This window comes from Crocodylus porosus, unplaced genomic scaffold (assembly GCF_001723895.1).
Source record: "Crocodylus porosus isolate Cpor-Errol unplaced genomic scaffold, CroPor_comp1, whole genome shotgun sequence".
NCBI lineage: Eukaryota > Metazoa > Chordata > Crocodylia > Crocodylidae > Crocodylus > Crocodylus porosus.
The window spans coordinates 23362940-23379736 of NW_017728917.1; the positions used below are offsets into that span (position 1 = coordinate 23362940).

The window sequence follows — 16797 nt, forward strand, 5'->3', positions numbered from 1 at the left end:
TAGGCTTCCCAGAGAGGTGGTGCTCTCACCTTCCCTGGACATCTTCAAGAGGAGACTGGATAGGCACCTGGCTGGGGTCTTATGACCCCTGCCACCCCCAGTACTCCTTCCTGCCCATGGCAGGGGGTCGGACTAGATGTTCTGTCTAGGTCCCTTCCGACTCATTGATTCTATGATTCTATGACCTGGACCATAAGCCAAATCTGAGCCAAAATTGTGCTCTTGTTGGGGAAAAAAGGCCAACAACATACAGGTTTGTATTAATATGAGTGTCACTTGGAATCAAGGATGATTTCACTCTGTTCAGCAATGGTGAGGCCTCACATGGAGTATTGTGTCCAGTTTTGGGTCCCACATTTCAAAGACAGACAGTTTGGAAAGAGTCCAGTGCAAAGGAACAAAAATTCTTACTGGCTTCTTTTGTAGAATCATATAACTGAGCAGAAACCTATGCAGGAGAATCCAGTGTAAGGCTGAAACCCACTCAGGGATACTGTAGTTTGGTTTGTTTTTTCCCCCCTGAGAACGTATGCCATCCTTTCCATTAAAATGGGACAGATCTAACTAGAAATCTATAAGTAACTGAAGACACCTTCAAATTTCTCATTCAGCTCTACAAACCTCTCCACTGTCTGGCAATAAATAATACTGCAGCCACTGGAGTTTTCTAATACTGCAAGGGGGTATATCAATTTGCATGACAAAATTACAACTGGTACAGGCATCTAGGAGAACTTTGTTCACTTTCTTAGCCACAAAATAGCTCTATGCTTTAGTTATTGCTTGGTTCAAAAATTATTTCAATGAAAGTAATTTCTCAAAAATAAAGTTGTTCAAGTAAGAAAACTCTAGACGTCTCCAGATATACCATGAAAAAACATTCAGTGTTTCTTCAGACTTCAGTATTCCTTTCACATTGCTCTAATACTTTTGTCATCTTTGGCCTCAGCAGCTGTTCTGCCAGATAACATGTATGGATCTAGTCTACTGTATTATTCTGCTTGTTCAGCCCAATCATCAGACCCAAACAAATGACAGTCTTTATAGCAGGCCACATTTTGTTTTATGAGAATGCTTTCACAATTAATCTGCAGGCTATTCACTGGTCTGATTACTATGGCATCAAGTACTAATTAACAAGTACGTAATGAAATAATGTAGCATTAAACCTTTCAGTAATTTGTCATTGCTCATTTTAACTACATTTGGCAAAAGCAACAAGTTTTAATGCTCAAAAATAATTAAAATCAACAAGCAAGCTAAAAAAAAGCTATGAACAGGGCTTGCTATTTTCTTAGGGTATCAAAAGAACAGTCACAGATGCATTTAAAGAAAGATGTCAAGAAAGGAAAACAGTAGATTAAAAGGACACGTAATACTCTCATTATTAAATAGTTGTCAGTCTACTTATCTAGTACATCAAGTACATCGACATAGAGAATATATTTAATGCTAAAACTTTTTTTTCATAAGCAGTTGCTGTTATAAAGACAGCATTCACATATTTTTGCTTGTGACCCTATTTTTTTTTATTTAGATTTTTTTATACCAGTTCCATCTTCATAGCTTCTAAAGTACTTTTTTTTTTCTATTTTAGGTTTAGAGGGAGGGGTAGTGGGTTCCTTTAGATACCTTTAGATACCACTGTCATATACCAAATGCTGGAATGTGCCTACAGTTTAATATTCTGATTCTCTGTACTGTACATAATCAGTAATGAAAACACAAAGTTTGCAGTGTAGCTTATAGTCCATAAATTTATGTGCAGTTCATTTAAATAAGGCTAAAAACACTTGTTCATGAAGTCAATAAAGAAGTGGAGCTGTCCTTAAAAAATTAAGAGGCACTGAGCCTGCTTGAAGATCTGCCATTATCACCAGAATGAGGCTCAATTTAAATGCTGATGGACAGGCTAAGCAGAGCAGTGCCACTTCGTTTCTAAGCAGCAGCACAGCATGGCATCTTGCTAAGAACATCTGTCAAGGTTTCTGACCCACAGAAGACCTTGTAGCCTCTTTCCCAACCTCATTCATGTGCTGCTGCTCTGTTCCAGACATCCCCTGTCTGTAACAGCTGCTCAGTGCTTACTTCAAAATTATGCAAGTGTGCATGGACCAGAGATGGCCAGGTAGGACAAGGAGGGAGGCAGGGAAGCCAAGATAGAGCTGCAAAGCTGGAAGTGTGGTCATGGAGGGAGAGAGGGCAGGATGATGCTAAGGCTGGTCCATGTGCAGGCACTGGAGAATGACATGGATCTGGCACTGTGTGAGCAGAGGGGAATGATGTAGATGTGGTCCATGTCCCCAGTGGGTGCCAATTTCTGCCTGCACTAATACAGGATCTCCTCTGGGCATGGGCCAGAGCCCTGGGTCAGGATGCAATGGGATCCCAGCAACTTGCCTGTGAGAGATGTGTTGTGGGGGCTCTGTTGTCGGGTAGGGCATATCTGGGTTCCCACAATAGGGAAGGAAGTTTAGGCTGCTGTGTAGTAGGGCTGTGTGAAGCTTTAGGTGGTGATTCAATTTGGAGGAGATTCAGCTCAATTTGGTGGCCGAATCTCTAAATCCAAATCAAATCAGGGGACCAATTTAAGGGTCGGAATCGATTCAAAGTTCTCCAAATCTTCAGAAAAGATTCTGAGAGCTTTGATGATTCAGGCAATCCCCAGTGGCTGCAGCATGGAGCTGCAGCCTGGACTTAGAGCTGGTAAGAATTAAGGGTGGGGGAGGGGGGAAGGGGCCCATGGGGGGGACCCCTGGCAGCCACCCTGACACCCCCACTGCAACAGCCCCCCTGACTCCTGCCTGCTGCCCCAGCCCTCCCATTGTTGTCCCCCCCTGCTCCAGCTTGGTACTTTAAAGAAAAGCCCCAGTGCTCACAGGGTGCTGCCGGGTGGGGGGGTCAATCCCTGCTGTGCCCCATACTGCATGGGGGGGCTCTGCCACAAGTCCCCCTACCCCCTCAGCCTCCCCCATGGGTGCTCTGCCTGGACCAGCTCTGGCCCTTTAAGAAAAAAAAAACCCAGAGAAAAGCCCCAAACTCACTGCTCCTGCAGCAGCCTTGGGGCTTCAGGGGCTTGTACAGAAACCTCCCCCCATGTGATGCAGGACAGTGCAGGGATTGATCCCCACTGGCCGGAGCGATGAGTCCTGGGGGGGGGTTTCTTAAAGGGCTGAAGTGGGTGGGGCTCCCATGGGGGGGCTGACAGAACAACGGGGGGTCGGGGGAGCCCCCCATGCAGTGGGGGGGCAGCAGGGATCACGCCCTACCCAGCAGCACCTGGAGAGCTCGGGCCTTTTTTTTTTTTTCCTAAGTGCCAGGAGCTAGGGCAGCCATTACCAGGCTGGGAAAGGGGTGGGGAATGGGCCTGGTGTGGCTGATTGAGAGATTCAGCTACTGCCAAATCTCTGAATGAGATCTGTCTAAATTGAATCAAGATAGTGATTCGAATCACCAAATTGAATCACTGTGCCCTGAATCAGCCGAATCCAAATCCAAAACGAATACTAGCTGCTTCATACAGGCCTACTGTATGTAGTGCAGCTCAGCTGGCATGGGACCCCACTGCCATTCTGCTCCATGACAGGGGGTGGGAGGTGGGATCTTGTTCTGAAAGGCTGCCTGCACAGCCCGGATGATGGCTTTCTCCCCACTCCCCAAAAGCTGTAGCCACATCTGTGGATTCTGGTATACAGCACAGAGGTTGTTTCCTGCCATGCTTTGACCCTTCCAAGATCAGGGTGTGAGCTCCAACCATCCTCCTTGGTCTGCCTTTTCCCAGGTAGAAAGCTGGTGGATTCAGCCAGTGCCAGCTGCTCACAGACCCCAGGACTCCAGCCCAGCCAGCTGTGCCAGCTGCAAGGGGCCCTTTCAGAGCAGAGCACCCCAAAAGCTCCATATGAGGGGGAGGCAAGTACTAGCTGGGGGGCAGGAGTCAAAAGAGAGGAGAGAAAGGTGCCTTCACTCCAATGTACCCTTAGATCACAAAGGGGTCTCTGCAGGTAGTCACTGCCCCACCCCTCTCTGCTGACCCAGTGCCCACAGACTCTGAAAAGGGGCTGCACTTCTTTATGTGGCTTCCCCACCCCAAGCCTTCCTTGCACCATGGTGCCCAAGGTTCCCAACCCAGGATTTTTTATTTATTTATTTATTTATTACTAATAATCTGCAAACTTTTAACTAAAAACAAACTTTTTACTGTGATGGTTGTTAAACCACTACATTTGAGCTCAGCCCTTCCAACTACCATCCACAGGGCCTGGCAGAAGGGTTAGATTTACATTATGTAAAAACTGTATCAGCAAAAACTTGTGTTAATAAAAAAAGGTTGCCAGTAAAAAGTCTGCAGCTTGTCAGTAAAATATTTTGGGGTTGGTAACCCTGAACAACATGCATGTTCAACACTGATACCAAATTAATAAATAACTGAAGCACTGTAGTGTTAACAGTGCTAATGAAAATATATACCCATTAGTATGGCACTATATAGTTATGCGTATAAATATATGTATTCTATGAGGTTACACCAACTACTGGCCTGAGCAAATCCGAAATTAAGCCTAAATGGTTTAAGGCCAAGAACTTCAAATGTGAGTAGTGAGTCTGAGTGTCAAAAGTGAAATGTGTTAAGATTTTCTGAAGGTGGTGATTCAGCACTTTCTGAAAATCCAGTCTTTTTCAGGTGCTTCAAATACATCTGAAAAAGAGGCCATACAGAACTGAGGCACTCAGACAAAAGGCACTTGGAAAACTTAGCCATTCCCTAAATTATAAATCAACAATTGTATTTTCTAATGTTTCAGGAACTTATTTTATCACTGGTGGTAATATTTTGGTAAACTCTTTTCCAGATACTAAAAGGACTAATTCATATTTATATCTTCTCAGTTTAAAAGCTGTTCTACACTTAGTATTTCAGATTCTGCCCTTTAGCAAACTCATTTTCTTCTAAAATGTAAAAGATTGAATATCACTTATTATAAAACCGAAGAGACAGTTTTTAAATGTTTTGACAAAAATAGTAAAGTTTAATTTCTTTAGAAAATCATGATAAATGGATTCAGGAATTTTTGCAGCTGTCAAAATTGTCATAATAAGAAAAATAGTCATAATCTAAGCTCAAAACATGGAGCAAAAGAAACAGGATTAGGTACTGACTTACATTTCATTTGATAATTTGACACATACATTTATAAATACATGAATACTTGCCTAAGGAAAAGCTTTGCACTGTCCCTGCCAGTCATAGGAACTGGGCAATCACTCCACCAATCAGTGCATCTGGGAGGTGGGGGAAAAATGGAGCGTGCAGGATGGTGCTTCCCCTACCTCACCCCACATAAGCCTTGGCTGCTGTGGGAAAAAACCTCATTGAGAACTGTATGCCACTGATTCCTTCCAACTGTTTTCCAAAGTCATCTGCCTTTTGAGTACCATACATACCAAAAATCACCATACAATGAAATCAGTTATAGCTAGTTTTACCTTCCTGTCTCAAGGACTATTGCATAGCTCTCCTGGCATTAGCATCCTCTACAGTGTCTAGTCATGTAGGGCGTGTGTATACATGCATTTAGGTGTGCCTAAACTTAATGCACATTAGCTGAATGTGCATCAAGACCATTTAGACTTGCAACTACATGTGCACCTGTTAAAGCATATTAACACCGTGTGTGTGGGTGATGTAGGACTAAAGTTACTCTTAAGTCAGTCCATACACAGTCCTAATGCATCTTAACACATCTATGTGTGTGTTAATGTGCTTTAGCTATTCGCCCTTAAATTTGATACCTGCTTTTGCAGGTATCAAATTTAAGGGTGTGCACATGTAGACGTGTGCCCTTAACGAACCCTGAATCATGCTAAAGTGCTTTAAAATTAGCATGTGTAGATGAACCTGTAGTTCTTATCTTTTACTGAAGTTAATGTGAATTTTTCCTAAAAAGTGACTGCAAGACTGAGCTCACAGTTTGCTCACTGTTTTGAAAACTTTCTAGATGAAAGGCACTATTTTTTTTACTTTGAGATACTGGCTTGTAAAGGTGCAATTTGTCTTAGATAGTGAGCTACAGTTGTATTAATTTGTTTCAAGATTTTTGTTTTAACACAACTTTTTGTGCTTCAAAAAGGAATCTCTTTTTGTGTATCTTTTGGGAACAGTAAGGCAGTCATAATTTAGAGCAATTTAAACCAGAATAATGTACTTAGAAGTGACTAAACTTTAATAATATCCCCCAAATATTTTAGATGATTTATATAGCTTTTCAAGTAAGCCTATTTGATCAAAGTACTGGTAACTAAATGAACTTTTCTTTTTCTTGCCTATTGAGCCATATAACAGGCCTTTTTAAAATAGGATGAGAACAATTTATTTAATTAATTCAAATACTAGGATTTCTTTTATTAGAAAAGATCATTATAATACAAAGATATGCATCAAATCTTATGTCCCTTTTCTTTTGTTACTTTCATTCCTTACCTCTTTGTTAGCTCTGTCTGCTTGTACTAATGTTCCATTCAGGCATGGCTCTACATAGTGAAGTTCTTCATTATACTGTAGAGAGAGAAAGAGAGATGAATATTTTAATTAAGGGCTTTGTAAGATACAATTTAATTTAATGATTTAGAGCTACAGTGCAACATGAACAAGAAGCAAAAACAATAGGATTTAGTTCATTTTTAAAAACTGGGAAATGTATTTCCCCCCTTCGCACAGTCCTTTCATTTTCAAAGGCTTAAAGCTTAAAAATAGAGAACTTGATGGAATGTGTTCCAGTAGACAGGTGGATTTGTGAACACTGTACATAGTTAAACCATGCAACAGCAACTAATACAACGCTTGGACTCTCAGAAAGGCTAGCCAATAGTAAAACCTCCCAGGTTGGAATCTGGATAGTATTAATACAGTGCTGATACAGTCCCAGCTCATAACTCCCAGGCTTCTGCTTCATTTGAGCAAACACTGACAAATAGTTGAGTCAAAGCCTAACACATTTTTTGGAGTTAGTAAGTAGGTACTGAGCCAAAACGCTATGAATTTGAACCCTTCTGGAAATGTTTTAAAGTAATCATACAGAGATTTTCAGTCATAAAGCTATTTTAAAGCACTTAGGCCAGATTTTCAAAGGTATCAGGCACTGCTCTGCTCAGTGTTGCAAGGCCTATGTGACACGGCCAGCTAAGTCCCATTTTCAAACATGGTTTAAGCATCTAGAAGCCCAAGTCACTTTAAAAAAAATGGAACTTAGCTAAGTCACTTAAGTTTTACAAGTCTAAGCAGAGCAATGCCCAATACCCTTAAAAATACGTTCTGTCATCTTGCATATCAGTTTCTTTTAATTTTCTTTCTATTGTCCTTTGGCAGAGTTACCATAGGCCAAAACATGGCGGTGGGGGGAGGGGTTCTGCTCCATTCAGTCCTACTTGGTTTCACCTTTCCACAGTAGAATAATAGTAGCCAATGAAAGAGGACAAGTTCAGCCAAAAATATTCAGAGAAAACATTTCATATGATTAATGTAAGTGCTCACTCTCACTCCCCACTTCTTAGTGGGAAATCGATTCTTACAATGATTCATTGCAAAACGTTTCTTACTCAAGGTTCTTCCATCATTACAAGTTCCCATTGTGTCTCTCTCCAATTTTAGCATAGTTCTTGCCTCCTCCCATATGCCTAACCCTAAACCTCCTGCAACCTGCTCCACACTGGACATCTGTCATCACTCATGTGGACATTGCAATGCCCTCTTACAGTCAGTAATTAAATACCTGATCACTGCTGCATGGAAAAGTGTTTTCAGTTTTCATTCTGGTCTATACCAACAATGTTGTGAAGAGTGTGCCAAACTCTATTCTTCATTATTACACAATAACAAACAAAGAGTAACTCCAATAAGTTAAAATAAAGTTAACTTGTCTTCATACCTGCAAAATGCAGGTTATCTATCACTGGCATTCTGTGGTAAATTCATGTATATCCCTTATTATTTCATTCTACTCTTTTATGAAAACACTTATACACACTTTAGGGCTCCACAAGTCAAATGAAAAACAATGGGAGACCTGCACTACTTGAAAAACATTAATCTTTTTGCAATTGTCTGATATGCATCTCAATATTATACCAGTTCCTTGATCTGATAAATACAATACTTTTGCCTACACTTCCCATTAGGGCTGTACAAAGCTTTGGTCCCTGATTTGATTCAGTGGTAATTTGGCCTGATTCAGTTGGCCGAATCTCTAATCCAAATCAAATCAGAGGAACCTTGAATCTCTCTGAATTGAATTGGAACCCTCTGAATTGATTCAGAGAGATTCAGAAAGATTTGGAGATTAGGACATAGACACAGCTTTAAATGTGCTTTCTACATACCTCTAGATAGCAAGCGGCTTATGAATGTTGTGATGCTGGGGTGCATGGAGTGTCCAACAGGAGCATGGGGGGCTCCCCAGTGTGCTTGGCAGCAGACCCAGAAGTGGACCAGAAGCACTTCCAGTCCACTTCCGGGTCTGCTGGGGAGCTTGCTGGGGGACTCCCCAACAATCCCCCAGCTCAGTAACTGGTGCCTCCCGGATCTGGGGGTGGGGCATCCACCCCCCATGGCTTATTGCTAAACCAGGGAGGAGCGTGGGGGGGGGGGGTCCCAAGCACGCTTCCCAATGGACCAAGAAGTGGACCAGAAGTACTTCCAACCCACTTTCAGGTTTGCCACTGAGCACTCCCATGGGACACTCAATGCACCCCAGCATCACAGCATTCACAAGTTGTGCTGGTACCTCGAGAGATGTAGAAAAAACATTTAAAGTTGTGTCTATGTCCAAATCGCTGATTCTCTGAATCAACATCAAATCTTAAGTTTCAGATTCAGACAAACAGAACCAGGAACAGTGATCCAAATCAATTAATTGAATCACCATCCATGATTCAGGCTGAATCCAAATTGAATAGGGCCAGCTTTATACATCCCTACTTCCCATCTCTTCACCATCCATCAGGTTCTTTAGATGGAAAGTACCTGCTAAGCTAGGATGTTAAATCCATGCCTCATTCTTCATTCTAATAGCTCTTCAGGACCTTCTTTTTCTTTGGATACTACAAAACCCTAAATATCCATGGCATCTATTGCCTCATCAACACAAATTTAAGCTTACTGGTGCCTTTCTGGGTTCTGTTTCCAAGTCCTTTTCCTGCCTCTATTTGCTGTTTATGCCTGATTCTGCACCATAATCTATGCAGGAAAATATTGGTACCTATATCATTTGAAGGATCAAGGCTTTAAAATATGCAAATAACCTCCTTTGGACATGGGTGGTATAACAAGGGGCCTTCTTGGGGCTGATCTTTTCTGTGCCCCACCCACCTGCTTCTGGGTCAACCGCCTGCCTTCTTGCCTGCCACACCTTGATGACATTTAATTAAACTGCTAATTAAGCAGGAGCCTGCCTGTTTCTTGCCTGGATGCCAGGGGGCACTATCTGCAGCTCTGTACCTCCCCTATACCACAGTCCATGCCTCACAGATGACATCTAGCTGTTACTCTCACCAGCCCCACACTGGGCCTCAGAATCCTCCCATCAGGACCCCCTAAGATCCCTCCACTCAGGCAGCCTATCCTGTCTTCATTGGGGTGCCTGGCTCCCTGGAACCATTTCCCCTCTCAGGCCCTTTGACCACCCAGGCCCTGGCTTCACCTTCAAGGCCAGTCAGAACCCCAGACCTGCAGCTCTGGGCATTCCTCACAGTGAGCCCCTGACCCATTTGACTGTTCTGGTCCTGGCCTTTGCCCTGACCAGTCAAGGGTACTCTATGTCAGGCCTCTGCCACTCTAACTGCATTCTCACACCTGAGGTCTGCCTTCTGGCCCCTACTAGGGGTTAACCCACCCAGTTGTTGGAGCTGGGGTTAAAGCCCCTTTCATCAGGGCGGTAACTGGCCTAGCATTTCCTGGGGGCTCCCATGCCACTGACAGCCCCACCAGGCCACTCAGTCCCAGCAGGGTGCAGTTTTAGGTCATACCCAGGACCAGGAACCCCCAGTCCATCCCCTACAGCTCCTCCCTTACCTCCAGGGTGTTCCAAGAAGCCTCACAGCCAGGCAACATTGCTGCCTGCCTGCCAGCAGCAAAATGCCCTGCTTTTATAGGCAGCCCTGAATCTAAAATGGCTGCTGCAATCAGGCACCTGCTGGCTGCTTGGCTCAAGGCTCTTAATGCAGATAGTGGTCTGCATTTTCATGTCTTATACAGTCCCAAACTCACAGCAAACAAAATATAAAATGTGGAACCTGTCCATTGCTACTTTAATCACTACTTTGTCCCTAAGATCTCAATACATGTAAGCAAAATAATTTCTAATAACTGCAGCAGTAGCCCATGCTCATCACTGCTGGAGATCAAGTGAATTGTGACTTCCTACTTTATTACAAGTTATAGCTAAGCAACTTAATATCAGTCTGTAAGAAACCCATGAGGGCCCTGTTTAGTACTATTTTAAATGACCAAGTATGGTTACAGCTATCCAGGACAGGTGGACTAGTGTTCCCTGTGTGCCCTCCAGTTTCATCATAACCCAAACATATTCCTAGTGATAACTTCACCAGTACTGTGCTTAGGGCATTCACACAGTATGAATTAAGCTCACAAAATTTGCTTTGAGTCCTTACCATTTTAGGGAAGGAGTCTCTTCTTCTAGATAGAATAGTTCATTCTGGCATCATGGATAGAAAAGTTCATTCTGGCATTTGAAGCCAAGCTACGCACATAGCAGAACACAGCAGAAGCATTTCCAGTATCATTATGTACAAAAAAAAAAAAAAAGGCAAAGCAGCTCATTCCTCTGAATCCCAGCCAAATTGTTAGTGGCACTCTTTCAGTTTGCAGCTTCTAATTTACCTTGACTGCATTAGCATAAGAGTATTTAAAGCAATTTGTTATGTGTTGCATCACAAAAGAAATGAGATTGTACTAAGCTGTATAATCAGATATTTTATGTAATGTGTTGTTTTGCTGGTAAGAAGTATAACCAAAAGCACTCTTGCTACCCAGAAGTTTTTCCTTTGCTATTTAGGAGGAGTCAAATGCATACTAAGGAATCGATGATATAAAAAATGCAACTGCATTTGATAATTGCACCTTTACAGAGCTGTATTGTTCTAGTTCATTTGAATTATTACTGTATAATACTACCACATTTATTTTTACATGTGCTGTACTGTTACATATGCCATATTCTTCTTTTGGGACATATTTGAATTACAACAATATAAAAAAATACTGGATGCAAAAAATATTTGAATACAAAAAATGCACTGAATGCAAAGCTGAGCAAAATGATATCAAAATGACAAAACAGTGACCCCTGCCTCCTCCAAATCTAAGACAATTTTGGAGAGACAGAGTGCTGCACATTGTCCACAGAAAAAACAAACAAACAAGAAAACAAGGACTTTTGTTCCAGAATGTATGCATCTTCTGGCAGATGTGCAATCAGAAAATGAACTAGTCTCATGACTTAATCTGCAATTTCAGTATAAATGTTGTCTGCTAGGTTTGTCGCTTCAGTTCATTTGATGATTTCCAGTAAATTCCATGGTTTCTCAGGCATCATATCACAAAAGTGAAACTATTCTGACTGGTTTGGGTACCCTTTCCCAAATGAAGGGAAGTTTTACACATCTCAGCTAGAGCAGATGATAGAGGGAATATTGCCCTTTTTATTGAGCGTCTGTATCATTTCTCACAAGTGTGTCTAAAATAGTAGTGATATTTTAGTTAAGAGATCACCAGCAGCTGCTTTTACTACCATTAAACTAGAAAGGTGCAATCTTTTCTTTTGGATGCTGGTCTTGCTACTGTCACAATTGCCTTCATATTTCATTAAGATTAGATGATTACAATGCACTCCACATGGAGAAAATACCTTAAAAGCATTCAGACACTAAAGCTGGCATACTGCAAAGTTACTTGCTTAGTAAGGGCTTCTTGCTGGAATACATGAAACTAGTGTTCACAGATTTGCTCTGGCTGTCCACTGGCTTCCATAGGGGGTCTAAGGTATTCAGTATAATATCATGATTTCAAATAACATAACAGGTTAAATGTCAGCTAAGGGCCTGCCTACAAGGGACTGGCCCTCTTTCTGACACACTTCAGTAACTGTAAACAGCAGAAGACCTTGATCTTCTTATTTTTAACATAAAGGAAAGAAGGAAGGATCCAAGACTTCAGAATTAGCTTCTCTTCCTTCGACTGGAACAACAAAAGCCTAATGACCTTCAGGTCAAGCCGTAAAAGCAATTTATTCAACAGGGCTTTTAGGGAAGGTAAAGAGTGTATTTCCTGAGGCTGAGGCTGGAAATAAGCCCTTGTGTTACTCTGCTTTACTGGCTGGTTGAGGTCATGTTGCTTTTATTTCACGAATGCCACCTGTGGATTGAGTTTGTGCGTGATACCTGCAAGATTTTGTAATCTCTGTTTAGTGCCCATTGTTATGTTACATGAAACATGAATACAGCATGTTGGATGGGTTTTGTTTTAAATGATTCAATCTGAAAAAATAAGCAAATCCAGACCTCTGTTTACTCTGAACCATACACCTTCTGGATATGAGTAATCTGAAAATTCATTCCTACGGTGTGAGGTGTATGAATTCTGTTGCCTTTTGTATAACTTTCCCTTGGGTTTTATGTCTCTCCAACTAAATATTATTTTCTAAAACTAAATAGCAAAAAATTTGGTAGGAATCTCTTTGTGACAATATTCTCAGAAGGAATTGCATTGACCACCCCTTCCTCTTCCCACCATGAAAGTCTCTGAGTATAATCTCAATCACTGAAATTCATGACAGCCTTCCATTGATATTTTTTCTAAATATGACCCGATTTCCCTCAATAACAAATTCAAACTTGTTCTTTACCTGAGAATAAAAACACACTCACAACCTCCAGCTTATTGGCTGTACTTTACCCTTGGATCTCTTCCCATTTGTGAAATCCAGCCATTTTCCTCAGTCTTCCTCCTTGAACCTGCCTGTCTTTTAGGACAGTGATTCTCAACCAGGATGCCAAGGTGTTAGGTGTACAAACACCTACACATGATGGCCAAATGGTCTTTAAACATCTTGACAGATGAAAGAAAACTCGATAAAGTCAGTCAGTCAACAGTGCTTGGCAGTGATGTGGGAGATAAATCCACTGATTTATCATGTTTACATGATAAATCCAGAGATCTAAGCTAGGAATCCATAGTGTCAGAAACATTCCAACCTGTTGTGGTCTTTCTGAGACCTTTGCAAACTGAAAAATTGTTTTATTATGTCTCCATAGTGAAAAAAAACCCACTGAATGCTAGAAGCTGGTATGAAGGGTGCCTTGAGACTAACAAAGAGTTTCTTTAGTCTAAAATATTGAAAACCACTGTTTTAGGCAAAGGATGTCCATCAGCATGGCCAAAGTTGAATTTGAACTGCTTCTTCCCAAAACATCACCTAATTGGAATGTTTTGTCTTCTAACCCTCTCTTTATCCACTCTTGAGATCTGTGGCATATCTCATTGTTTGCCAGATCAAAACAAATATTCTGTCCCAGACTGGTGATTTTATACTCCCTGCATCTGCTCATAATACCTTAATTATGACCTTATACTTCTCCAGCAATACAAAACACAACAAATGTTTAAACTGTATGTTAATATATTAATACTGACTATTTGTTAATGCCAGGCTCTGCTCCGTCACTGTCACTACCACCTCCAGGCTGTCCCGCAGGGCAGCAGTGGCAGTGCAGAGGACCTTGGGGCAGCCCAGACATTGCCTCTGGGTGGCTGCAGGGAGGGGTGCACACAGACACAGACAGACAGCTGCAGGCAGCCAGGAACACAGCCCAGTGACATGTGGAGCAGCACCCAGCAGGCAAGTCTGTGAAGAGGAAGGGGTGTGGCGGAGGGAAGCGACATGGGGGAAGGGAAGGGACATGTGTGAAGCAGCAAATATTCAATTCAGCTTAGGATTCAGGCAATTTGGAGGGACAGTGATTTGATTTGGCGATATGGATCACTGTCTCGATTCAATTCGGCCAATTCAGATTTGGAAATTTGGCAGGTGAATTGGACTGAATCTCCTCCGAATCGAACAGGTGGCAGCATTTTGATGGTGGTGGGAGGTGGCAGCAGCAAGTGAGGCCCCACTCCCCACCCATTCCCCCAACCTCCCGATGGCTGCCCCACCCAGCCCCAATGTCCTGGCACTTTAAAAAAAAAAAAAAAAGTCCTGCACTCACTGGATACAGCAACAGTGATCAAGGCCTCTGAGGACTCATAGCAGAGCCCCCCTGCACAGCATAGGGATCATAGTAGCAGGGCACAGAACCCAGCATGCAGTAGCAGCCCACTTCCACCCTGTGCACAAATCTGGGGGAACATGCCCCCCCCATGCCTCAGGGGTGTGCACAGCAGCAGGAACACCCCCCCAAGTCCCTGCAGCTCTGCCCCATGACCCGCTCCAGCTCCTGAGGCCCCATTCACTCCAGTCCCTGCCCCTGCCTCTGCCCAACTCCTTCCCTTATCATGGGGACCTCAATCTTCCCCATGCCCCTTCCCTTCCCCCACAGCTATTCCCCTCACATACACTTACCTGCTCTGTCTGTGTGTGCTCATGCACATCTCTGCCCTGCAGCTGCCCATCACTCCTGACTCACAGTACCCCACATCCTGCCAGGGTATACCCCCCCCACACACATACACTCGTAGTTCCACACACCTTCACAAATTCCCTCCCACACCTCCCACAAACATACAAGGTACCTACATAATTTTGCATAAACTTGGAGTTTTTTCATGCATAATTTTGAGTTTTTAGTTGTGCAATTAAAATTGCAATTAATTTTTTAAATTGCACAACTAATTGCAATCAATTTTTTTTAATTGTTTGACAGCCCTAATTATTGTTTGGCTTTTTCTTACTGAAATTTAAAAAAATTTTGGTCTGAATACAATATATAAAATCAACTAGAAACAACACCTAGTTTATAGGTCCATTTTTTGTCCATTCGGGGAATTGTTAAAAGAACGAGATGGCTAGTCTTAGGCACAAAACACTTGGAGGTGGGGGCGCTGAAGAAGAAAGGGGTTGATACACTTTTGATGGAATAGAACAGGCATTGGAGCATTCTTTCAGAACGTGAGAGTCCTACTTCTCACCTGTCTTAAAAGAGATGTTAATCCATATCTCCAGGCATCTAAGAGAGATGTATGCTACGGGGGGTGGTGTGCTTTTAATCTGTCCTATTGATGCTACTCCACTTTGAATAAATACTAATTTATTTACTGAACCAAATAAGAAATGTGATGATGACTCTATAGATTGATGATCAAGTCATTCATCTATCACGTAGGACATCTACTTTTCAGTTTTTTCTATAAATCAGAGACAACGTGGATTTAACTTGGATCTTCCATATCCCAACAAAAGGCTAACAACTAGACTAAAGATCATTCTCACTCAGTTAGTATTTGACGTATTTGTACAAAGTTTAGAAGTGTGAACAGGACAGTTTGGGAACAACCCACCCCACACTACAATAGTTTGGTAGTATATACACTCTCCTGGGATCAAATGCCTCAAAGAGGAGGAGAGAATAAATAATGTTTTCCCATACCATGGATTAGAGCCTTATTCATAGTGATACTATGCGAGAGAGGAACTATTTTCATCACTTAAAAAAAAAAATCAATCTAGTTTGAACTTCCTGCAGGGAGTTGCAGGAAGGGGCTACCTGCAGTGCTGGGGGAGCCCATGGCTGAAAAGGTGAAGGGGGCCCACATGCATGTATGCAAGTACAGTGGAGGGGAGCCCTCCCACTCATGCCAAGTGAGCTTATGGTGCAGTATAGTGCAGGACCCCATGTTCAGGGAAGACACCTCTGTCACACTGGGGTGGCCCACAACTTATACCAAGTTGGACAGCTCTTGTCTGTGGTGTCTGAAGGCCACCAACCCATGATAAGGGCTTCAAAAGATGACCAATTTCCACTCTAACAGAAGCTCCCTCTCTCCTATATATTGGTATTATTGACTAATAAACAGCTGTCTAACTGACCCAATACTATTTATTTATACTATCTTAGAATACATTAAGCCAAGAATTCACATTCCTGTAGCATAAAGCAAACCACTTTACAAGGCAAAAGTCACATCTAAGAAAAAAGGAAACCCAGTTATAAAAAGTTCTGAATGCCACTGAGTATGTTTTAAGCCCCTTTCAGCCCTTGAACCCAATACCATGGAAAAATCAGGCACTTACAAAAGATTTTGCAAAGACTTCTGAATAATATTAATATAATATTATTAATAATAATATTAATGATCCTGTATCAACTGACAAGTTCCTGTCTGCTTGATGAGCTGTAGACCTCCAAAGTTAACTGGGTAAGGATACTGAAAAATCCAATTCCCTCCTTCAATATAAAGCTGTCACCTCTCAACTTTCACACACCCTATCACAACATAAAATTTACCAAAAGTAAAAAGAATAAGCTCTAAAGTAAGAGCCTTGGAGTCTTGCATTTCAATTATGTTTTCTTGTGTTCTCTTTTATCACATATTCCTTGTGGTATTCTAGCCCTCAGTGTTTTCTGTCTATCCCACAAATGAAACAGGTATAAGAGAGGAGGAAGAAAGCTTCTTTGTGCTGAAAAGTAGAGTAGTACAACAAATTAGCAACATTCCCTCTCTCCTCTTACCTCCCAAGAAATTTAAAATTAGCTCAAGCCCAAAGCTACCTTTTCCCCTCTACTATTACTTAA

The 16797-nt window shown here is 42.1% G+C and overlaps 1 protein-coding gene across 1 annotated transcript in view; it reads right to left on the minus strand.

The window, feature by feature from the left end:
* The window catches only part of CACNA2D3 (calcium voltage-gated channel auxiliary subunit alpha2delta 3), a gene marked incomplete at its 5' end in the record, with an annotated part of 852337 nt that overhangs the window by 442615 nt on the left and 392925 nt on the right, over positions 1-16797 (minus strand). The window contains one exon of the mRNA XM_019537014.1: positions 6479-6553. Coding sequence (XP_019392559.1) covers positions 6479-6553 — 75 coding nt within the window. The remainder of the gene's footprint in view (positions 1-6478; positions 6554-16797) is intronic.